The sequence below is a fragment of the Homarus americanus genome, unplaced genomic scaffold (genome assembly GCF_018991925.1).
Source record: "Homarus americanus isolate GMGI-L3 unplaced genomic scaffold, GMGI_Hamer_2.0 scaffold24694, whole genome shotgun sequence".
NCBI classification, from domain to species: Eukaryota; Metazoa; Arthropoda; class Malacostraca; order Decapoda; family Nephropidae; genus Homarus; species Homarus americanus.
In genome coordinates, this window is record NW_024732780.1 from 6913032 (window position 1) to 6938745 (window position 25714).

Here is a 25714-nt window from a genome sequence, read left to right on the forward strand (position 1 = left end):
TGCTCACTACTGCTCTCCTGCACCTGCCTCCCTTTCTGCTCTCTAACACCTGCCCCACTACTGCTCTCTTAACACCTGCCCCACTACTGCTCTCTTAACACCTGCCCACTACTGCTCTCTTAACACCTGCCCCCACTACTGCTCTTTAACACCTGCCTCACTACTGCTCTTTTGCTGCCTGCCCTCCTGCTGCTCTCTAACACCTGCCTCCTGCTGCTCTCTAACACCTGCCTCCCTACTGCTCATCTAACACCTGCCTCCCTGCTGCTCTCCCTAACACCTGCCCCACTACTGCTCTGCCCAACACCTGCCCCTACTCCTCTCAGGCCTGCCCCACCTGCTCTCTAACACCTGCCCACCACTACTCTCTCTTAACACCTGCCCCACTACTGCTCTCTTAACACCTGCCCCACTACTCCTCTCTAACACCTGCCCCACTACTGCTCTCTAACACCTGCCCCACTACTCCTCTCTTAACACCTGCCTTAGTCTGACGTTTTATTTTTGTTTAAACAGGTGAAGTACAGATTGCCCTGACAAATGCCCAAGGTCAAGACATCCCCATAGACATACAAGACAACCACGATGGCACGTTCACCGTAGAGTATCTCACACCGTCTGCCGGGGATCATAGGGTGACCGTGCTGTATGCTGGCTCACAGATCCCACAGTCGCCAATATCCGTGCCCGTGCAGTCTAATATTGACGTCACTAAGGTCAAGGTGGACGGACTCGAGCCCAGTGAGTATTGACTTGTCTCCCTCTAGGTTTTAATGGTCGTACTATTTATTGATGTATTCAGCGGCTTCAAATGTAACAACTATAAGGTTACTTTTTTTAATTAGATTTACACGCTATAAATATAAAGAATAAAATTTTTTCAAAGGTTCAGGGCAAAAGAAATTTATCTTTTCTTAATCTCTTATATTTATTACAGTTGGTTACATAAACTTAGCATCTTGTAAAACTGTCTACTGCGTCTGATTCAGCTATGTGATCATATATTAATGTTTGACAAGCATCTGAAATTCTACAAGGAAAATGGTCTTTGTAAATCTGTTACAATGAAATTAATTTGTCTGGGGGAAGTAACACACACACATATTCTGTTTCTTGCATGGAATCAACTGTAGTAACTTCATAAAGTATTACATCATCTCACATTGGGAATAAAATAGGAATATCATCACTATTTTGATTCCATTTGGTAATAGATGTGTTGTTGTATGTGTTTGTCATCTGTGTTTATGATTATTTGTAAACTTTTCCTTGTTTGGGGCCATAACTCATGTGTGTGTGTGTGTGTGTGTGTGTGTGTGTGTGTGTGAAATGTTGGAACTTCACATGAAATTTGCATCATCACAAGGCTTAGTGTAGGACATCATAATCAAGTGTCACAGATCAAGGTCATAACTTCAAAATCAGATATATTAGACACATTATGAACCTCAAGACTCCTGTTATTTCTGCTTCTATTTTCATGGGACAGCTGACACACCATTAAAACTATTATATAATGTTATTGGTACATTGTTTGTGGCTATTATGAAGGCAGTAATGGTGTATTGTATATAAGTTTTGTATCTTGGTTAGATTGGAAGGTCTGAGTGAGGGTGAGAGGATGAAGCAATAGCTGGCAAGACACTCACTATAAAGGGAACACAGTACAGTATAATGAAATAAGGAATAGACTTATGAGTGAATGGGAAACGTTTAATTAATTTTTATCTTGAAGGCAAAGTTGTACAGAAATATATTTGGTTATGTGTAGAGATTATAAGAGAAGTTACTAGAGAAAGAATGAGGATTATTTTGGCAGGATAAATGATTAGAGGTTTAATAAAGAGAGATCCAGGAGAGTATGTGGTGGTGGTGGTTCATGTGTGTGTGTGTGTTAATGGACCAACAATTGACCAAGATGCCTCTACTAAATCCTGAGAATAAAAGGCCTAGAAAAAAAAAAGCCCAACTACCAGATAGTCCGATAAAATTTAGGAAGTATGGAAGTGGAGATAGTGAGTGGGTAGTGAAGCCTTGAGACACACAGATCATTGAAGTACTGTATATAAGGCTGATACTAACCCAGTAGAGGACTGATACAGGTAGATGGTAATTACTATTCAGAAGTCAATATAATGGTAATGATGGTCAAGGTCCTGATGATTGAATGGAAAAACAAAAGATTAATGCCTAGAAAATATCTCTATTGAGTTGAAGACAGGTGAATGTTTTGTTAAAAGCTACACTGTAAATACATCTCTTAAATGATTGTTGTTAGTTATTTTTATATTGTATTTTATCCCAGTAGTTTCCTCCGCTCCTTAGCTCTGCTCGCTCTTGGTGGGGCCTTAAAGGGAAGATATTGTTGAGTGACGTTTAAGTGTTTTGATGAATAATAATAATAATAATGATGATGATAATAATAATAATAATGATAATAGTAATAATAATAATGATATGGGTAACACTACTAATAATACAGTAATAATAGTAAAAATATAGGTAATACAAATAACAATAATAATAATAATAATAATATGATGATGAGGAGTGTTGTCAAGATGCTAGGATAGTGACAAGTTTGGGTGGCAGTTTATCTTATCTTGTGATAATAATATATAGGTTAGTCGTACAGTACAGTACAGTCTATGTGTTACCAGATGATGAGATAACCATTCACTCGTACATCTTACTGTCCTCAGTCGTCTACACTATTATGATGTCATTACTTGAAATAAATGATCATATGTGCTTCAGACAACAGCGTCTTCCCATACATATTGTCACACTCATCTTATCCCCCACCCCTTCCCCCGGCTGCCACGCATCTTACTATACCTATTATTGATACCCCCTCCTGGGCTGAGGCTTTAAGCATCATTAAGGCATTATTGATAATTTCCTTTAACACTACTGTATGTACACTATATACTGTATAAATGGTGACAAAAATATTCCATTGACAATATCAGCTGTTTACACCCTTACTTCTGTACACTGTGGACTACTTGATGTCTGCCTGGACAAGTACATCATGTTTAGGTATATTTATGGAAAAAACAAAGAAAATGTTGGCTTCTACTCTTGTATGGTAATACATATAATATTTCACAGTTTGACATATGTTGCATTGAAAGTTGAAATACGTTATGTTAGTGTAAACCAAACACATAGAAACATAACCAGTAGACTACCTCACTGTCTCGCCTCTTGTTCTCTGCTGTTAATGATCAACGGCTTGTATTACTCTTTTATATTCATACACTTATCTTGTATGACTTAAAAAATAGCAAAACTTTGTCCTTAATATGGATGTCATATCTGTGTCTTGTAAACCAGTTCCTATCATCAGAGTGCTAAATTATGTATTACAGGCAACAAAATCAGTATTGAGTCTGTTGATTCCTGTATTTTTTACCACCAAATATTGCTTAACAAGATGTGAAGGTGCAGTTGTCTTGTAATATCATCACACACTACAGTACTATGTATCATCGACGCCTCACACTGCTAGGGGTTCGGGAACTCCCATCGGAGGGGTTGGCTAAAACAGAGCAGCATGCAGGTCACCTTTTTTACTACATATGTCTGTTTGTCTTCTCTTTTCCTCTTCTTTCCTCCTTTATTTATCTTTAAAGCACTGTTCCACCTTTCTTCTCAACACACCTGCTGCACTCCTCCCCCCTTGTACACTCTCTCTTCTCCTTTCCTCGTACATCCTTCACACACACACTCATCCCATTATCAGTGCTTCTCTCTTCAACCAATCCATATTTTTTGGGGGATCTTTACTGCATCAAAAACTACATCATCCCTGGAAATACTCACACAGCCATCAAACAGTTGCTGTAATTCTCTGCTTCTGTAACTCCATCATAAAGTAACTTAGAAGCTGGCATCAGGTGAAGGTACAGTAGGATTCCCCCAGAAGTGAAGTGACTAATACTGTGGCGGGCTAATTGATATTGGATTTAGATAACAGAATAACACAAATCGGTAGAAAAATTATACTTTATAGAAGCATTATTTACTTACTGTTGTCTCTGCCATGACCAATACATCATCTGGTTTGAAAAATTTTATGATTGCTTCAGTTGTGATGGGGTGAGGAGAGAGTTGTGTCATATCAAAACAATATCACGACAGTATTGAGGATTTGTTTTTATTTTTGGGGGTTAAACTTAAATATGTCTTTTGTTTACTTTTCAGTGTCATGTAAGTAGGTGTGTCTCTCTTTATAAGTATAAGTGAATATGATTTCTAGTCTGTGTTTGATTCCTTTAGTAAGTGTATTGTGTATAATTTACCGGTAGTTGTATTATCAAATCTTTATTTCTTCAACTTTTTCTGTATTTAGTCATTATTTTCATTTGCATTTTTTTGTGACGTCGCAGCTTGTTGTAGTTGTACCGTTCCTTTGTTTATCCTGTACGAATTTTTAATATATAGTCGGTTGTTTTATTAAGTGTAGAGAGAAAACACTTCACCATTACAGCAAAGACAAAATTCTATCCACTACTGTAATTAGAGATTTTATTGACCATTACAAATTTTAATATTGTATCTTAATTTTTGGATATTGTCTGATTTAATACATATAGAACTTTAACACATGATTGGAGTTGACCAGTGTGTTCAGTTCATTACATCCTCATCAGTGTAGTGTTTTATTGTGTATCTTTCTTCTTGGTGATATATTTTATTTTAGTTTATTTTCGTTTATTTTGTGTAAATATTTTGGTTACATCACATTATTGTACGTATATGTTTCTTCCTTCTTACACTTCTCCCTTCAGACTCCATTATTGACACTGTCCACCACTACTGCCCACCTGTACTTCCTATTACTGACACTGTCCACCACTGCCACTCACCTGTACATCTTGTTACTCTTGTCCTTACCTGTAATAGTTTGTTGATTATGTTAGCTTATCTAATAATCCATATAATACAAGAACTTGATGGCATACAAGTAATTCCTAAGTTTACACACCATGTCTACTCATCGATCATTCCTGAATATTGTTCTTGTTGCTGATGAACTGGACGACGTTTGCCGAGAATTGTGGTAAATAGTCACTATCGTAATGTAAATAAATACAGTGAAGTTGTTTGTAAATGCTTTCTCTCAACTGTTGTGCATGTGTCCCAGGTAGATGATGTTAGTGCACCAGAGGATATTATTTTAATGACCCTGTTACCTCTTCCTCCCTTGTGTCTATGTTGCCGACCTTTGCTTCTTCGTGTGCATCTTGCCTTCATGGATCTCTTTTATTTCCTTGTTTATTTATATTTTCTTGTTTGTCCCATTTTTATTCTGGTATTTTTTTTTTTTTTTATTCATCGTGACAACACACCAACACCTGGAACACAAGGCCAGGGAGAAATAACCTTGAGTAATGATGTTGTCGCTCCTCTCTCTCTCTGTTTCCTTGTTGTCATATCCTGGGCTTTATGTTACCTGGGAGATAAAATGAATCACTGTTGAGTTATGAATGTACTTAGGATGTGTAATGAATCACTGTTGAGTTATGAATGTACTTAGGAGATGTAATGAATCACTGTTGAGTTATGAATGTACTCAGGATGTGTAATGAATCACTGTTGAGTTATGAATGTACTCAGGATGTGTAATGAATCACTGTTGAGTTATGAATGTATTCAGGAGATGCAATGAATCACTGTTGAGTAGTGAATGTACTCAGGACATGTAATGAATCACTATTGAGTAATTTATGTATTGTACTCAGTTCCATAACCAAATGTATTCAGGCTTTTTAACTTAATTTTGTGTTCTTTTATGTACTTTTAGGGGTTTGATATGCCTGTGTTAATTTCAATAATTTCTCCTTACTGAGCAGCAAGAATTAATCATGGTTTTGGAAGACCTCGACCAGCCATGTCTGTAAAGTGTTGCTGTCTGTCTGTCTGTCTGTGGGGAGTGAATCTGTGTTTACCATAATTATGTTAACAATATGTTCTCCCCTCAAGATGGAATTCTTCATAGATTTGAATCTTTGCTCTTTTAATTAAGACACAACACCTCTTATATACAAACAAAACACTAAGTGTAGGCCCATACATGACATAGGCACAGGTGTTAAGGCATTATAGTGTTGTATGTAGTTGATATTAATCTTCAAAATTTTTATAGATTGAATTCAAAATATATAAAACAAAGCTTTATATCTGTTATAGTGACAACTTTGTGGGCTGTTGAACCATAACAGAGTCTTATGAAGTTATAAATCTTTATTACCAAAATTACATTACAGTTCAACCACTTGCTGTCTCACTATGATACTGTACAGCTGAACATCATGATGGGAAGATAGTTTTCATCGTCTGCATGGTTCTGGGTTTGTGTCATGACAAAAACTTTTAACCATAATAAGTTTTGTGTTTTAATTGAATTTTTTGTTGAAATTTGGGAAGAATAATACTTAAGGTAAAATATTACATGGCAGTGAACTTGTGTTGTCAAGGATCAAGTAGTGACCACAACATGTGTCCCTTGTGTATTTATTTTACTCTATACAATTATTATCACTCAAGTGTTTCTTAGACAATGTCATTCCATCTTGGCCTCATCACCTCAGCCCTGGTGATGTTAAGTTTTCAGCAGATTAAACCTTGTGAAAAGTAAGCAGGAAGCAATGATGTGTGTGTGTGTGTGTGTGTGTTTGTGTGTGTGCGTGCTGCATGTTTGTGTGTGTGCATGCTGTGAAGTGGAATTTGAAGAAGGTTGTGGTGAGATAGTTATGTGTGATGTAATAAGTGTAAATGAGATATAGAGTGAAACCTTCATCTAATGGACTAAATGAAGAGGGAAGGCCATTAAATCCTAAGGTCCATTAGATGTAAACCTCCAATTAACGGACTACAGTATATACATAAAGTGGAGGTTCGTTAAAAAGAGGCTTGACTGTAGTAGATATTTTGGGGCATTGCTGTGGGTAGGGAGGACCACATCTGATAAAGCAGTGAGGATTAAGACTTACTGGCTATTGGTGTATGAGGGAGAGTGGGTGTTGGGCTTAGTTCTGGTCTTCCTCTGATGTAAAGTGTGGAAAAAAATATTAAAGGGGTGATGTGATTTGATAGATTAATTGTAGGTTGACTTATAAATTCAGTCATCAGTGTTGTGGTCTCCGTGTTGGTTTTACACTGTAGTATCCTGGCCAAGTTTAGATTCATGAGATACTGTATTTTGAAGAGGCAAATGTGAATGCTTTTGTAATACTGCACTGTATTGTTGTTACTCTTTATAAATGTATAGATTCCGTTTTATAGCTAAACTGTAATCGTCCATTGTATCTTGCTATCACCATTTATTTTTGGCCTCTTTTGATTAACTATTTTCCTCTCTACATATATTCAGATTAATTACTTACTGTACTCGGGAAAAGATGAAAGGTGTGCGAGATCAACACAATCCTCAAAACATCACGAAAAACAGATATGAGGAGATGGTACTTGTGTGGAAGATCATTATTATGACTCTGGGATAACACCGATGCATAGACAGTTCATGTCCTTGTGTTGACTAGTTCAGTAAAATATTGTATGGTCTCTCTGTACTTGCTCTATCATAAACCAAAATCGTTAAAGTTCATCAGTATCAGTATTTAAGGTTCTGAGTACTACATCTGGCATTAATTACCTGTTTATTTGTTTATCATTTCATCATTTATCGTTTTACTAACCATTCAGGTGGTTCATACTTCAAACACTGTACTGTATATGGTTTGGATTTAGTCTCTTTTATGCTTCAGTTGCATGAGTTCTTGTGTACTTTTGTTCATCTTTATTTATGTCTGGACTCCCTATGTTTATTATTGAGGTAATTGTTTAACATAAATAGTAGAGGTACTCGATGCATTCATTTGTCTAGATGTAAATATTAAGATTTAAAATTGTTTCTAATAAAAAACAGAAATATGTCATCATTCTTGGAATTTATGGCAGTAGAGCAGCTGCCTAACTCTGAGTATTTAAGGCCAAACTAGAATTTTTTTTTTACTCTGGAAATTATAACTTGTGTTTCTTTAAGTTGTTTCGGCCTTTTCTCTCAATTTCTCCTCATGTCGTACTTTTCTCCCCCATCTAGCTTTACACTCTCTCAGTTTTCTTCTGTTTCTTGGGGTTTGTTTCTCTTTACCCGCCACATTGAGAAGGGAGGAGAATAGGACAGTCGATTAATATACCATTGTGCTGTTTAAGTCACACGCTGTTGTCGGAACTGGCCGGAACTGAACCTCTTATTGGCGAGTCACATCTAGAACGGTAGCAAGGACCTACCCGACTACCACCGAGAATTAACGGCCAATTTCTCAGTAATTAATGTTTTGAAAATTGAATTGACATGTTTCCTCGTTAAAGTATTGCATTGTTTATTCCATAGGAGGTGTGGAGTCATTTAAAGGCAACCATGAGAAGTAATGAATGGTGAAAAGTGAAATATGCTGTAGTAATCTGGTTATTTATGGACACTGAACAACACTATATAAAGTGTGTGTTGTAATGTGAGAATAAGCTTTAATTATTCTGTTTTTAAGGTCACAAAAATTTTAGGATCACGTATGATTGTTTTTTTTTTCAATGTGCTTAAAACAAAATGTCCAATAGTGAAAAAAAAAAAACATTGCGAATAATAGACTTTGGATACAGAATGCAGGAGGTAAATGTCAATAGATTTCTTAGATTAATGGCTTACTCTGTATATTCACCTCCTCCATGGGTGACTAAAGTTTATGTTGTCGAGAGTTTTATTTGCTCACATCGCAACTTCTATATTTTTGTTGATATGTCAGTAGTACTTCTCTGATTGAAGCTCTTCATTTATTGAGCTCAGTAATTCAGTTTGAAGTGAGGTTGTGAGTTATGAGGAAAGTTGTGAGTCATTGTGAAATTAGGAACTTATTTTGTATGGTGTGTGTGTGTGTGTGCGTGCGTGCGTGCGTGCGTGCGTTTTTTGGGTTGTTAAATTTTCTGATTAGGAATTCTTCATTATTAAAGTAGCCATTGATGAATACTGAAAGTTAAGATAGTTTGTGTGGTGCTTTCATTGATATGTTTAAACAAAGGGAAGTATAGGAGTGGGGTAATCAGGGCAGATCCAGGAATATCAAGGGAGGGGTTGCAAAAGTTGTGGGGGGGAACATGGGGAACACAGCGAGCATTTTGAAGCCATTTTGAAGCCAAAGGCACTTGATAGGAGATATTCTGAGATCAATCGTAATTACTTTTTACTGTGCAAAAATGCCTGAGTACAATACTGAAGTAAAGAAAAAGTATTGGAATTTTGATGGAAAGGGGAGTCTGGACTGGCCCTGGTAATGGGGAGGAGGATGGTGGCAAGTTGTGTGTTGCTTCTCGTATTTTTTGTGTCCACTAGAGCACTGAGCATCTTTATTGTGACTTCTTGAAGTGTTTTGGTTGTGCTTCTTTTCCTCTGTACTCATTGTAGTGCTTTAAGTAATGTTTTCTTTGTGGGTTTTGAGTAGTACAGTATTGTAATGTATCAGCTGTTGTAGGTTATAGAGCTTATGACTTACTGTATATCATTGTTTTATTCTGGAATATATGGTATTTGATGTATCATTCCTTCACTGTATGTGTGTCATCTGAGGTGTAATGTGATCAAGTTTAACGTTGGACACTTTGTTTAGTCTCTTTTGTTGATGTAAAGGAATTGTTGTATTACCTGGCAGTTTAATATAATGTACCGGGTACATTTCTGCCCATTTGGTTGTTTTGTCTTTTTGTACAGACAATTGGTCTGTTTGTTGATTTCAGTAAACTTGTATTTTTAGTTACATTCATAATGAGTGTTAAGTGTGTGTGTGTGTGTGTGTGGCAGGAAAACATTAGAACTTTGAAAGTAAAGTGAGAATCACTTTTAAAACTCAATATGTTTTGTACTAATGCAGTATATATATACAATATATATATATACAGTATATATATATATATATATATATATATATATATATATATATATATATATATATATATATATATATATATATATATATATATATATATATATATATATATATATATATATATATATATATCCACAGTATTGTACTAGGTTATACTGCAGGCCTGTGAGAAGCAATAGTACTGTACAGGTAAACTAGATTAGGGTACTTGTGCCAGGAAAATGTCAAAGCAGAACACAGGCACTACAGCAGTTAGAAGGATTGTATGATAACAAAGGAAGGAATAACATATGTGTGTATAACTCTTGCATCATAAGTGGGAAGAGTCGTGACCAAGAAAATAGATAATCTATATAAAAGCAATTTACTATTCTGTATAATATAATAAATTTGAAATTTTAAACTCATCTCTATATCAAAATACATTTAGGTGTGACATTAACAGTATGTGGAAAACACACTTATACAGTACATTTCGTCAGTGTAACTTGTAGAAAGATTATAACTGGTTGTTTTTGGAGGTGCAGTCCAGTAGTACCCAAGGAGGGTGGCTGATACCTTCTCTACAAGTAGGGTTGCAGTGTCTCACTCTGAGATAATGAATACTGTACTTGTGTGCAGTGAGACAGACAAGGACAGAAGGATCAGACCACTTGTATATTGACTGTCAATTAAAAACAAAAAAAAATGACATATTTGGTGTTGTCCAAAATGGCTGATTTCCATCTGGATGATTGTCTGTTTAGTGTGATTTTAACTATCGCTTTTAGGTGATTAGGTTAGGTTAGCTTAGGTTTCGTTAGGTTAGAGTTGGGTACGATAACTTTTCAATCATCTAAGTGGCATGTAGTGTAATCTATCATATGGTCAACACCATCTGATATTGTAAAGTGACTCTGCCATTAAGCATCAGCAATCATGTATAACATCGCCTGTCTGTCAGTCCTGTACTACATTGATCTGAGAATTGAGTCTGGTATCAGGTATTAAAGTCACAGTCGACATCATCAGTGTATCAGTACCATCTTGAACTTGGTATTGACTGTAGTATGAGACAGGCACTGATAAGTCACTACAGTATATACAGTACTTCCTCCCACTCACAGACACTTCCTCTAAAACTCACACAATACATCCTTTTCCAAACTCCAAATTTTATGTTTTTTCTTTTCATTTTGTATCTTATCCTTAGTTAAACCCGTTGTTGCTAGTAGTGTGTTGTTACGCCTGAGCCCCAAGTAAACACGCTATGTTGCTCTACCTCCATACACTGTACAGACCAAAATATCCTTCCTCAACCACAAAGTACCTGAGACCACCACACTCACCTTTATGTTACTAGTGCTTGGTCTTCTTATTCCTGTGTGTAAATATCCTTGTTCCTTATTCCTCGAGTGTCTGTAAATCTGTTCAAGAAGATGCCTTAGCTGCAGTGTGTTATGAACCTTTTGTGTTAAGATAAAAATTTATCTCCTGAATAAAAATCACACTGACCTGAGGTTCTGCTTGTTAGTTGTATAAGTAGTGTAACATTATGTAGCTTTTTGTTCACTTCTTTTGTTGATTAAGTTTTTTGTGTTTTTGGCTTATAAGTGCATGTTATAAGTGTGTATGACTGGTGGAGCTTACTTGGTGATCACCACAACAGCGGCGCCCATCAACTCTCTGCAGCAGTTCCGAGTCATCACGCAAGATGCTGGAAGGGCAGACTTCGCCGTGTCCATCACTTCACCCTCGGGCATGCGAGTGCGTGCTCACGTCGTGCCCACTCACGAGGGTTACCTGGTGAATTTCACTCCAACGGAATTGGGAGAATATTTGCTGTCCATCCAGTTTGGTGGTCAACCCATCAGCTCAGCACCATATAGATTTACCTGCACACCCGGCGGTGATGCATCAGCAGTACGAGCGTGGGGACCAGGACTGGAGGGGGGCGTAGTGTGCCGTCCAGCGGAGTTTGTCATAGACACCCGAGAAGCCGGTCAGGGCGGCCTTGGAGTAACAGTGGAGGGCCCGTGTGAAGCAGCCATAAACTGCAGAGACAATGGAGATGGAACGTGTGCTGTGGCTTATCTACCCACTGAAGCTGGGCATTATACCATCAACATCACCTTCAACGAGCGACACATCCACGGGTCTCCATTCCACGCTCTCATCGCTCATGACCAAGACCTCAAACAGATCAGAGTGACTGGCAACGGCATCCAACCTCATGGTAGTCCCTCTCTTGTGCCTCCTGTGTGGGTCAGTGTTGTAGGACTTGTAGTTCCTCAGTGTTGAAGATGTTTGACGTTTCAGCACGAGGTTTAGAAGTAGAAAATGTGATATATTATTTCACTACCACGAATTAATACGTGTCAACACTCTTGTTGCTAATCTGGCATGCCTTTTATACATGAATTGATTTACAGAATTGACGAGAGATTTACTCTGGACATGATGGGTCACCATCCACATTATGACCTGGAAATGGTGTGTTTTATAGTGACTTACTGTGTTGTGTTGTGTGTATCGTAACTGGAAACTTACACTCTGTTGCTGAATGATTTTTATTGAGTTATTAAGTAACTAACTGTGTTCTGTAGTTATGAAGTGAATTACATGATCCTCACCCGATGTACTGTGTAGCATTTGGTTATTTTGCTGTTTGTCTTGTTATATCAAATTTGAATTATTTACTACTGTATTATTGTAATATGCAAATTTAAGTAATTTCTTGTACTGATAATAACAATGAATCATAAACTTTGTTCTAATGATAAATTTCTGCTTAGGTGTCTTTGTTGACTCCCCTACGGACTTTGTGGTCGACACTCGAGCTCTTGCCAATTTGAAAAAAGACTCAAAGGGCGGTGACAAGGGAGACGGTAAAGTCATGTGTGTCATCACAAATCCATCTGGAACTCGCACTGACTCATTCCTGAGGCCACTCACTGATGGCACATACAAGATTTCTTACACACCTTTTGAAGAAGGTAAGTATTACTGATATGTAGAGTTTAATATATGCTGTAATATATATATATATATATATATATATATATATATATATATATATATATATATATATATATATATATATATATATATATATATATATGTGTATATATATATATATATATATATATATATATATATATATATATATATATATATATATATATATATATATATATATATATATATATATATATATGTATATATATATATATATATATATATATATATGTATATATATATATATATATATATATATATATATATATATATATATGTATATATATATATATATATATATATATATATATATATATATATATATATATATATATATATATATATATACATATATATATATATATATATATATATATATATATATATATATATATATATATATATATATATATATATATATATACATATATATATACATATATATATATATATATATATATATATATATATATATATATATATATATATATATATGCCTATATACTGATACACGAGTTCTTAAGACCAAATTTTTGGGCAAAAAGTTGGGGGTCGACCTCTATACGGGTAATAGTTTCGTTAGGTTGAAAAAAATTTACCAGTAACTACCAGTAAACAATGGAAACGATGCACCAACGCACCACCCGCTGTGAGTGTCGGTACAGTTGCCAGGGCAGATCTCTTGCGTCATCATAGCAAGCCCAAAGTAGCCAAATGCATGGTATGGTATGCACAGGAGTATGTAAAACATAAAGTATTCATTTTTAAAAGTTTATTTATAGATACATAAATTTTTTTTAATTAAATTTGAAACATCAATATGATGTGAGTCAGGTCATCTACACACAGTTGCCAGTTTCAAAATTTTCCTTTTAAAATTTTAAGTTACCGAGTATTTCTTTTCCCAAATCGTTTTACAATACTGTAGGTAAAACAGTATACTATTGTGCAAACCCCACAGAAAAAAAATTAACAAATGGAGACACCAAAAATGTATATATATATATATACTATATATATATATATAGAGTATATATATATATATATATATATATATATATATATATATATATATATATATATATATATATATATATATATATATATATATATATATATATATATATATATATATATATATATATATATATATATATATATATATATATATATATATTCTCCCTAAATGACAGATAGGCAGCTCATCACAGTATTTGTGGATAAGGTTTGCTAACTGAACTAATATAATGTTACTCAAATACTTGTGGAATAGTTTAAGAATGGCAAAACTTATATGAGAGAATGTTCTTATGAGTTACAGTACAATACAGTACATTACTGGTCAGAAGATAAACAAGACAATTAGTTTTAGATGTTGACGTTTGTTAACATCTTTGAGCCATCATCAAGAAGTTGTTTAGAGTAAGTCACACATCTTCCCCAGGTCGTCACACAATTGACTTATTGTATGACGGTGTACCCGTGCCTGGCTCTCCCTTCACCGTCAACGTAAGGAGGGGCTGTGACCCCAACAAGTGCCATGCCTTCGGTCCTGGTCTCGACCACGGCTTTGTCAACGAGGTCAACACATTCACCGTGGAGACTAAAGGTAAGAAACAATTAAGGCATTATTTCACAGACTCAGAGCCAGTGTTTGTACAGGAGTCTTTATCACGGTGTCTCTAGAGCAAAGATCACTAGTGTATAAAAGTTTACTTGGGGTGAGAAGATACATACAGTATCTTCCTATGAGGTTTAGATGTCCATAAAGGTTCACACTTGACTCACATGGACCACCAGTAACATCTGTACACACATAGGGCCATGGATCACCAGTAACATCTGTACACACATAGGGCCATGGATCACCAGTAACATCTGTACACTCACAAAGGGCCATGGACCACCAGTAACATCTGTACACACAAAGGGCCATGGACCACCAGTACACACACACCAAGTTAAAAACAGTATCATGTTACAGATGAGTCCCTGAAATAAAGCTGTGAGGGCAGGTGAATGTGATGTATATACTGTGCTGTTGACTCTTAGTTCATGGGGAAGTAACAATTGTGGGATCTGTGTTGTGTTTGGTGTTATCTTGAAACTTTTTATTGTACAGTATTCTTGCTTAAGGTTGTTGCTTGACTAAATAATTCTTGTTTTTACTCTTTTTTTATGTCTTTTAATATGTAAATTTTCATAAAGTGTTCATTGAAATATGTCAGCTGTTTTTATGTGTTGTCAAAGTGAGTAAGTACAGTATACAGTACAGTATGTATTTTCAAGATTTTTTCTTTTGTTAATAAGACTTCCTTTCATCATAAATGATTAATTCTATTATTGTACCTTAAGTCAATGGTGATAGATGTATCCGCCCTTCTCTTATATTCTCTCTCTCACGATGGTCGTAGGTGCCGGCACAGGAGGTCTTGGCTTGGCTGTTGAGGGACCATCTGAAGCCAAGATGACATGTAAGGACAACAGAGATGGCTCGTGCACGGTGGAGTACGTGCCTCTTGAGGCTGGCTGCTACGATGTTGCCATCAAGTTTGCTGACCAACACATTCCAGGATCACCATTCAAGGTAAACTAATGGGGCAAATTAGCAGTTTTAAATGTTTGTGTTTTTGTGTATCCTGTTGTGTGTAAGTGTACTATACTGTGGAGACTACATACAGGCTTCTCCACATTATGGAAAGGATGCAGTCTTGTACAACTGTCTGTAATGTGAAATCCCGTAACACTAAAGTAATTTTCCCTTTGATGCTCACCATAAGCAGTCCCTGGTTCATGGAGGTTCACTCTATGGAAATTCCAGATTATGATTTTTCTTGTCTCATGATTTTATTTATGAACAAAGAACTTTAAGTTATAAATATTTTTTGCTATTTCATTGCTTTTCCTAAATACATTATAGTATACTGTACAATATCATGGAAATATGCTTAAATAGTGCATTTTTTACTACTAGTATTTTTATTTATTTCACTAACTTATTTCATTATTCTCTAACACTTACATTGTTATTAAGTTTACAAATAAGCTTTCAATGTGTCATCATTCTCGTACAGTCACCATATAACTTACTCGTCAAACTCCCTGGGGACAAGTAGACTCGTCTTCACCACACGGTCACTCGCCCAGTTGCCTGATTGTCCAATGTCTCCTCATTTACTCTCATGTAATGTGCAGCAAATTAAATCAAATAAAATTATTCTGTACAGGTATCAATGGCTTAACCCTTTGACTATATCATAATACTCATGGGAATGTCATCAAATGTCAGGAAAGTTCTATATCCATTTCAATAACACGTTTCTTTATTTGATTATAGTACAGTACAGTACAGTGCAGTACAGTACAGTACAGTACAATACAGTACAATACAGTACAGTACTATGAAAGTTTCACAGTAAAATAAAATAATGAATTAACTTTAAGAGGAAACAGTGGACATATATGTTACTCAGGCTGAAAATTTTGTTGTTGACCGAGGTCTCGCCTCAGGTGTTTCCTGTCTCGGCAATTGACAGTCATTTGTGAGTCGAGTTGCATAAACTGACTTTAAGTTTAGTTTAGGATATGCTGATTCATTCCACATATTATGTTACTATAATGTTACTCTCCAGTGTCTCATTTCACATTATTATGGTGTATCATCTCAGGTGTCTGTGGACCAGAATGTAGATGCATCACAGGTGGTGGTTTGGGGCAATGGTCTGGAGCCTAGCAAGGTCCGGGCAGGTGTGCCTCTCACTTTCCATGTTGACGGCTCAAAGTCTGGCAAGGCGCCTCTAGGAGTTGATATAACAACAGAGAAAGGTTAGTTGGTGGGACTGCTACTCACTTCTTGTGAAGAACATTAACATCATGTCACTTTAGTTATTCAGTTAATGAAGATAATATTGGTACAGTGCAGTATGTTGTGTTGACTTAGAGGGTGCATTTACATCCATCCACATGAGTATCCTGAAAAGTTTATTGATATAAGAACATGTAGTTATAAAGTTTCTCTTAGATAGACCTCAAACACAGTGTAACCAACACATACAGATGTACATTTGTCCGGGTGTTTTAGTTTGATCAACCATGTCAACAAACACATTTTATAATTCTTTACCGTGATTTTTTATGTGGGGCCTCTTAGTGATCCTTGTTTACCTCACAGGTGCGTTACCCAAGAGTCCAGACGTCCGTGATAATGGTGACGGCACCTACGATGTGACGTACGTTCCTCATGCTGAAGGAACCATGCAGACTGCTAATGTTACCTGGGGAGGAAAACCTGTACCTGGAAGGTAGGTATTGGGGCAAGTTCCCCTCAACTGGATTACTTTACCATAGTAATAATAATACTGTAATAATAGTAATGGTAATCGTTAGTGATAAGCATGCTAGGAAAAAATCAGTACAGTATATAGATTTGATTAAGTGCATGGTAAGAGTACTGTAGATATATATATGCAGTAAATCTTGCCTGATCCTTGGGGTGAGATTGAGACGGACCTCACGGTTTGTAAGCACTGTGAGTTGTAAATCTGTCTTGCCTATGGGAAGTAAAGGGCTGTGTTCTGGCTCCCAAAATATTACATTAAGATTTACTTTAATAAAAAATTATGGTGATTTCAAATAAATAAATAAATAAATAAAATTTAGTTTTATATGTTTGGTAAACTCAGAAAATAAACTAAAACAAACAAACATGGAAAGTTTGTTATTGTTGTTAGGGCATTTGAGACCCCTGTGAGAAGCAGTACTGGCCTTTATTATTCCTAAGTGGATCATCTCTCTCTCTCTCTGTACAGTATATGCATGATATAGATAGATAAATATATATATATATATATATATATATATATATATATATATATATATATATATATATATATATATATATATATATATATATATATATATATATATATATATATATATATATATATATATATATATATATATATATATCATGTTACTGCACACGCAAACTTTTTAATTTTAGTTCAGTTGCTTATAGAAGTCTTTTATAATTGTATTTTTTGTCTCGGTAAATTTGTATCTTTTTTCTAGAGTTTTACAAGGCAGTTATTATTATGCAATGTATTACATAATTTATATTGTTTCTTTACATGACATCATCAGACAAACATTAATGTGAATATAACACAAAATAATCACAGCAGTAAGTCATACTAATATATCACAGTACTTACAGGTGTAAGTCAGAATACTGTACAGCATAATATATCACAGCAGTAAGTCATATTACAGCATTAATATATCACAGTACAGTACAGTAATATCTCCATTAGCCAGAATCCCTCAAACCCAGAACTCTCTGATGGCCGGAATTGAAATTTTCTCTGAAAATCGTTCTTAATGACGGAATTTTCCGGAAAATTCCGACTTTAAGAACGATTTTCTGGAAAATTTTGAGAAAATTTTCTGGGGGTGAGGGATTTCTTCCTGTCTTTGAGAGAGTCGTCTCGTCACCCAGAAATCTCTCATTCCCAGAAGTGTTCTGCACCAATTGTTCCAGCTAATGGAGATATCAATTATAATCACCATAATAAATTATATAACATCTACAAATCTCTTACATATTTTCTAAAGCATTACAAGAAGACAAAAAAGGTAAGTGAAGGAAACATGACAACCAGTTATAAACATTGTGGGTACTAGAGGGAACAGAACCAGTCACAAACATTGTGGGTACTAGAGGGAACAGAACCAGTCATAAACATTGTGGACATAAATAAGACGATAGTTCATATTATTATCTGTGGTGACATTACGAAGCAGTTGATTGAAGTGTTGTGGTAACTCCCTTAGTGTACTGTGACATAGTGAGGGTACTGTGACATAGTGAGGGTACTGTGACAGTTAGTGTACTGTGACATAGTGAGGGTACTGTGACATAGTGAGGGTACTGTGACATAGTGAGGGTACTGTGACATAGTGTACTGTGACATAGTTAGGGTTCTGTGACATAGTGAGGGTACTGTGACATAGTTAGTGTACTGTGACATAGTTAGTGTACTGTGACATAGTGAGGGTACTGTGACATAGTTAGTGTACTGTGACATAGTGGGGGTACTGTGACATAGTGGGGGTACTGTGACATAGTGAGGGGTACTGTGACATGTGAGGGTTACTGTGACATAGTGAGGTACTGTGACATAGTGAGGTACTGTGACTGTTAGACACATAGTGGGGGTGCTGTGACATAGGGTACTGTGACATGAGTGACATGGTGAGTACATAGTGACATGGTGAGTACTGTGACATAGTGAGGGTACTGTGACATAGTGATAATAGTGAGGGTACTGTGACATAGTGAGGGCACTGTGACATAGTGAGGGTACTGTGACATAGTGTACTGTGATAATAGTGAGGGTACTGTGACATAGTGTACTGTGACATAGTGAGGGTACTGTGACATAGTGAGGGTACTGTGACATAGTGTACTGTGATAATAGTGAGGGTACTGTGACATAGTGAGGGTACTGTGACATAGTGTACTGTGACATAGTTATTACTCTTACACCATTTACTGTACACACATCCCTACAGGGAGAGTGACTCTTATAGTGTTAAGTGTTATTAGATAATTTGATCCACATATTAGATAATGGCGTACACTGTGGTCGACTGTACCCAACTGTTGTGAAACTACTGGACTAACACTGCTCACTAAACCATGAATTACATCGACCTCATGGGTAATGATAATTTTGGGGGACTGTACATAGACACTGCAAGTACAGTACAGTTCAATATGTATATAGACATTGCATGTACACAAAGCACATACAGTAAAGATATACAAATACTGTACCTGCATTATAATGTACAGTAGCTAAAGCAACTATCTGTACATACTTTGTGGGAAACAATATGAGACCGTGGACGATAAATTTTGGTATACGAGGGCTGTCACTAGTCACACGTAAAATTTCGGAGCATATCGACCCCCACCTGCACAGATGGTTGTTTTAGCTACCGCACCTAGACAGTACAGGCATACAAATAAGGAGAGCCAAATAAAGGTGATGCCTTCGTGTATTATCTACTGTTATAAGTAATTAAGGGAGTCATGTTTGACTTGGATAATATGTTATTTTTACTTTTGTTAGTACTGTACAGGTAATGAGTTTTGTTTATACAGTACTGTATTTGACTGTTTTACTGTAGTTTGGTACTTGTCTTTCTTCTATAGTGTATTTGTTATAACAAGAAGTAAGTTTCATATTTAGAGTATAACATGTTTTACAGTTTCTAGTACTGACCTAGATTTAACATTTTCTAAAAAAAAAATTTTTTTTTATCCTAATTTATGATAATACATATTTGTATTTATTTCTATTTTATTTGGAAATTTTTCATGACTGTTTTCAAGACATTAATAAAGTTTGACTTAAAATGTTAACACCATTATTAACTGTGGTCTAACGCAGTAGGAATCCATTAATATCAAGATAATTCCATAGTTTCTTCTGGCTGCAGTCCATTCAGATTACGCGTGAGGTCAGCATCTGCCTCAATAGTCAGCCCGCTTACAAGGTAAACTGTAGAGGGCATGGGGCATGCTGTCCATGCCCTCTGATGCCATCTTGCTCTGTCAGTACCACAGTTCTGTACTGTACTGTAGTCCCAGTTTTTTATTTGACCGCTGGCTGCCATAGACCCGGAGGATGTTGTTTTAATCCACACGCCTGGTTTTGTTTTGGTTTTTAAGACTTATCTTAGTTTTTGTTTTATTTTGAGTTGTTTGAGCCTCCTTCCTTCTCTCCCTCATTATTGATTACATTATAATGATGTTGAGTCCTTTACCTTAACTAGATTATAATTTTTGAAAGTTTACTGTTGGTGTGCTGATGCTCCTCTTATGGTGTTGTAAAGAGTGTGATGAAATGTTGTACTTTTGTTCACCCTTTTAACACATTAATAACACCACTGCCTTGGTAACAGGTTATTAAACTTAAATTTAGTAATGTTATGGATCTAAGATCATTTGATTCTTCATATTTTATCTGGATCGCTGCTGTTGTACTGTATGTACTTGCCTCCATAGCTTGTATTAGAGTTTTCTTGGTATTGTATTGTATCTTGGTAAACGACCCCTCTTATTCTAAGCTAGTTACCATGTGTGGTGGGGGTGTGGCCGCTGAGTGGATACAGTGCTCACTGCCTGTCATAAGTGTTCCTGGTTTGATCCTGGGCACTCCCAGTCCACCCTGCTGTAAATAGGATACTAACACCACAGGTAGGGAAGTGAGTGCGGTGCCGGCCATATTACCTGCATGTGCACTGAAGGCTTAGTTTACAGCACTGTATGCTGTATGTATACTGTTCCTAACAGGCTGTCAGACCTATGGGGCTTATTTTTAATTTCACAGTACTGTATGTGATATTTTACTGAGTCATTCTTGTCCTCGGGTGTAGTGTTGGTCAAATTGGTAATAGTTACGGTATATAATACTTGAAGATTTTATGGTTGGCATATTTTGTGTGGATCATTTCTTCAGTCTGTCTTTATATATTAGAAGTGCTGTTAATGTTTGTGACTTGTATGCTACTGTACTGTATTACTGTGTACTGCACTGTACTACTGTGTACTGCACTGTACTACTGTGTACTGCACTGTACTACTGTGTACTGTACTGTATTACTGTGTACTGCACTGTACTACTGTGTACTGCACTGTACTACTGTGTACTGCACTGTACTACTGTGTACTGCTCTGTATTATCATGTCAGAGTTAATGGGTGGATTTATCAGGTTGTTTGCTCTGGAACAACAAAAAATTATTGAGGCTTTTTAATCCTAGGTGATGGGAAAAGTTTTATACACCAGTACATGCAATATACTGTACTGGATATACTGTAGGATGTAGATAGGGGAGAATTCCTTGGTACAGTGGTTGACAAAGGTATGGCTCCTCCATACCATTGATGATTATCTTTTATGGTGTGACATTCAAGTAAACTTTCCAATTTTAGTTTACATTTATAATTTAGTACCACTGTAGAATGCATATACAGTGAAACCTCTACCGGTATTTAATGGACTATGCTGAGATGAAATTCCATGATATCGAGAGTCTGTTAGTTGTGAATATCCCATCTGAAGGCTTATATGGAGAGAAATGCCATCATATGGAGGTTTCACTATAATTTGTAAAGTAACACTGGTAGGTTAGGTTAGGTTAGATTAGCTTAGCTTAGCTTACATTAGGTCAGGTTAAGTTTTATGTTATGGAATCCATTTTTCATCTTAAATTATTCCACCATTGAGTTACTTCTATACTGTATTGTACTGAGGTAGCAAGTAGAGGTAGCTGCTTGTTAGTGACTGGGTGTAACTAATGTCTCATACTTGATCCAGACATATTGATGACAAAAACAACTACAGTATATGTTAATAAGCAGATAAATAGAATGAATTTGAAAACATGTCTCACTCATTTTATAAGTACATCTACTGTACTATTCTGTTTGTTTGATATGCTTGATGCAGCCTGTACAGTCGCCAGCAAGATAGAGCATCAGATAACTTGTAGTGGATGTGATAGTAAATTAATACATACAGAACTGGAGAAAGGAAACAGGGCTTTGCCAGGAGTCACAATTTTGGCAAAGTTTTAAGATTACTCAATAATAATGATAATAATAATAATATTTACAGTAGTATGAGAAAGGTGCACTTTTTTAATGATTTTTTTTTCATACAGTAATACGTGATACAAATTTCACCAAAGTTACAAACCCAAACATTTTTAAACGTGTTATTGGAGTTGTTATTTACTGTATTTGGTGAGGGTGAAGAATATAGTTGTATAACAGGAGGAAGTGTCTGATGGTTTGGTTCATTATAATGTAAGTTCATATCAGGTCGAGTAAAAGGCTGAAGTCACAAAATTAATGATTTTATTCATAATTGGATATTTAAAACATTTTTCATTTGTATTTAGCTCAAACTTTTTTATACTGTAGTTCCTTTATACATTATTTAGGAAACACTTTACTGTATTTAATGGTAAAGTTTCTTCCTGTGACAAGACAAATACACCTGAAACTGTTTTAATTCTAGAAAAGTGGAAGATCTTTAATACCTGTACAGTAAAATAGTAAACATAATGATTCTGTACTATACGTACTGTATAATAATGATTATACAGTAGCAGCTTTTATTTCAGTCATAAAGCAAAGGTTACAAAGAAATTAAGGAGATAGAAGCTTTAAGAAACTTATTAAAGAATTATGAAAAAAAACACCTAAAAACGATTTACTGTACTGTATTATTTGTCTCTCCTTAGTCCATATCGCACACGTGTCCGTCCAGCTGTGGAGCCCAACAGAGTCAAGGTGTCAGGGTCGGGTGTGTCCAGTAAAGGTATCCCGGCATCACTCCCCACTGAGCTGGTCATAGACACCAATGATGCCGGCGTTGGAGACCTTCAAGTGTCTGTCACTGTAAGTACACACATACCTGCCACCTCTTTTGTGCTCACCAGTTATTGTTAGATATTTTTGTATACATTCTAGTCATTCTCTCTTTAACAAATTTCTACCTCTGTCTGCCTGTATTCTTTAGTCCTTTTTTTATTTTCTCTTATAAGGAGGAAGGGAAACAAACATCAAGGAAGGGAGGGAGATGGTAGGAGAGTGTAGTGCAATACAAGTGTAAAAAGTGATGAATATTGCTGGGAAAACACACACACATAGACACACACACACACAGACACACACACACACACACACACACACACACACACACACCCACCCACCCACACACACACACACCCACACAGACACACACACACACACCACACACACACACAGACACACACACACACACACACAACACAAACACACACACAGACACACACACACCACACACAGACACACACCCACACACACATACACACACATAGACACTCACACACACACACACACACACACACACACACACACACACACACACACACACACACACACACACACACAGTATATCTTGGAGTTATTCATACACAGGTGATGTTTGTATCACTATTGACTACACAATGTAATCTTCTAAACAAGAATGGTTTTCTTTTCAATTTTTTTTTTAATTCCTTTTAGTTTTACTGTTTGTTTTCCTTTCCTCTTGTTCTTTACACTTTTTAACATTAATAATCCTAGAGCCTTTGGGAAGCTGAATTATCAAGTACAGTACAGTACTGTACAATGCATGTACAGTAGTTTCTTCTTGTGCACCAATTTCCTAGTGTTGATATGTGTGTCAGTAACACCTTTTTATAATTATGTTATGTTATTCTTATATGTGAGGGAGGATTATCTGAGTCACTATAAAGGTCCGTTTAATACTAAAAGACTTATAGATAAGGAGACATATGTTGTAAGCATTAAAGTGATTAATATTATTATTTTTCATATATTATTTTGTAATTTCAGGGACCAGATGGCCACCCACGTAAAGTAAAGGTGTTGGACAATGGAGATGGAACCTTCAGCGCTTCGTATGTTCCCGACGACTGCGGCAAATACAAGGTGTCGGTCAAGTATGCTGACCAAGAGGTGGGGCACTCGCCCTTCCCCGTCCAGGCATATGCTACTGGGAAGGTTAGTGTCTGGGGTCCACACAGGAGGTGTATATTGTGGGGAAAGACGGGGCAGTTTACTACAGTGTATCAAGAACAAATGATCTTGTTTTAACCTTATTGAAATTTAGGTTTGTGATAGAAGTACAGTGCCTGTATACTTGATCAGACATACTGGTATATGTCAAGAACTGTGACTATATTTTTTTATATTATAGAAATTTAGAGATGATATAAATAATAATAATAATGATAATAATAATAATAATTATTCTGTATACATAATCAGACATATGTATCAAGAACTAGTATGTGTTTTGATAATACAGAAATTTTGATTTGTGATATTAGTACAGTAAACAAAACTTGGTACTGTATAGGCATGAGTTAGATCAGTAAAATATTTAAATACTGAATAAATCATTTCATCCATCCAGGCTGACAAGTGCAAGATCACAGAAGGCATCAATCATTCACTTACAATTGGTGAGGAATATTGTATCACCGTCAACGCCAAGAATGCTGGCAGTGGAGCGGTCACGTGCAGGATCCGTTCAACATCTGGCAGGTGAAGATCTCTCGTTAATTATTGTAACCATAGGAGAGTGATACATTGAGTTGTAGTGTCCTGGGCAGTTTATTGAGAATGTCGGGATAAGATTTGGTTGAACATACATTTGGTTGTGTGACGAGGCAATATAATACAGTACAGTATTAGGTTACTGATGATAAATTATAGTCTTATTTATGTGAAAAACATATTGATATTCTTGTTGATAAGTTATATAACCTGTAATGATAATTATATGCAGTATGTATAGCTATAGGATAATAAAAGGAAGAAGTACTGTACAATATTTCCTTACTGCCAGCAATATTTCAACTAATAATTGTTTTACTCTGGCAATAATCGCATAATAGTTTTACATCATAATCTTCACAATCTTGGGTCACATCAGGTCAGGTTAGAACATAATGGATTGATTATATTTATATTTTTTCACCATTTTGTTTACTTTCTCTTTTATTTTCTACTTTCTCCTTGTTACTCTCTTGTTGCTTCTCTCTGGAAACGGTCATCACAAACTGTCATATTTTCTTTGTGCAAACAGAAAGTAACTCATAAATTTGTTCAGAGAGTAATCTTAGTATTTCCTGTAGGTGTTT

The 25714-nt window shown here is 35.9% G+C and overlaps 1 protein-coding gene across 1 annotated transcript in view; it reads left to right on the plus strand.

Moving 5' to 3' along the window:
• LOC121869005 (filamin-A-like) overlaps positions 1-25714 on the plus strand; it is a 209885-nt gene that overhangs the window by 89479 nt on the left and 94692 nt on the right. Inside the window, 10 exon segments of the mRNA XM_042370067.1 lie at positions 517-741; positions 11596-12162; positions 12722-12922; positions 14389-14553; positions 15359-15531; positions 16613-16769; positions 17116-17245; positions 23264-23420; positions 24402-24569; positions 24985-25115. Coding sequence (XP_042226001.1) covers positions 517-741; positions 11596-12162; positions 12722-12922; positions 14389-14553; positions 15359-15531; positions 16613-16769; positions 17116-17245; positions 23264-23420; positions 24402-24569; positions 24985-25115 — 2074 coding nt within the window.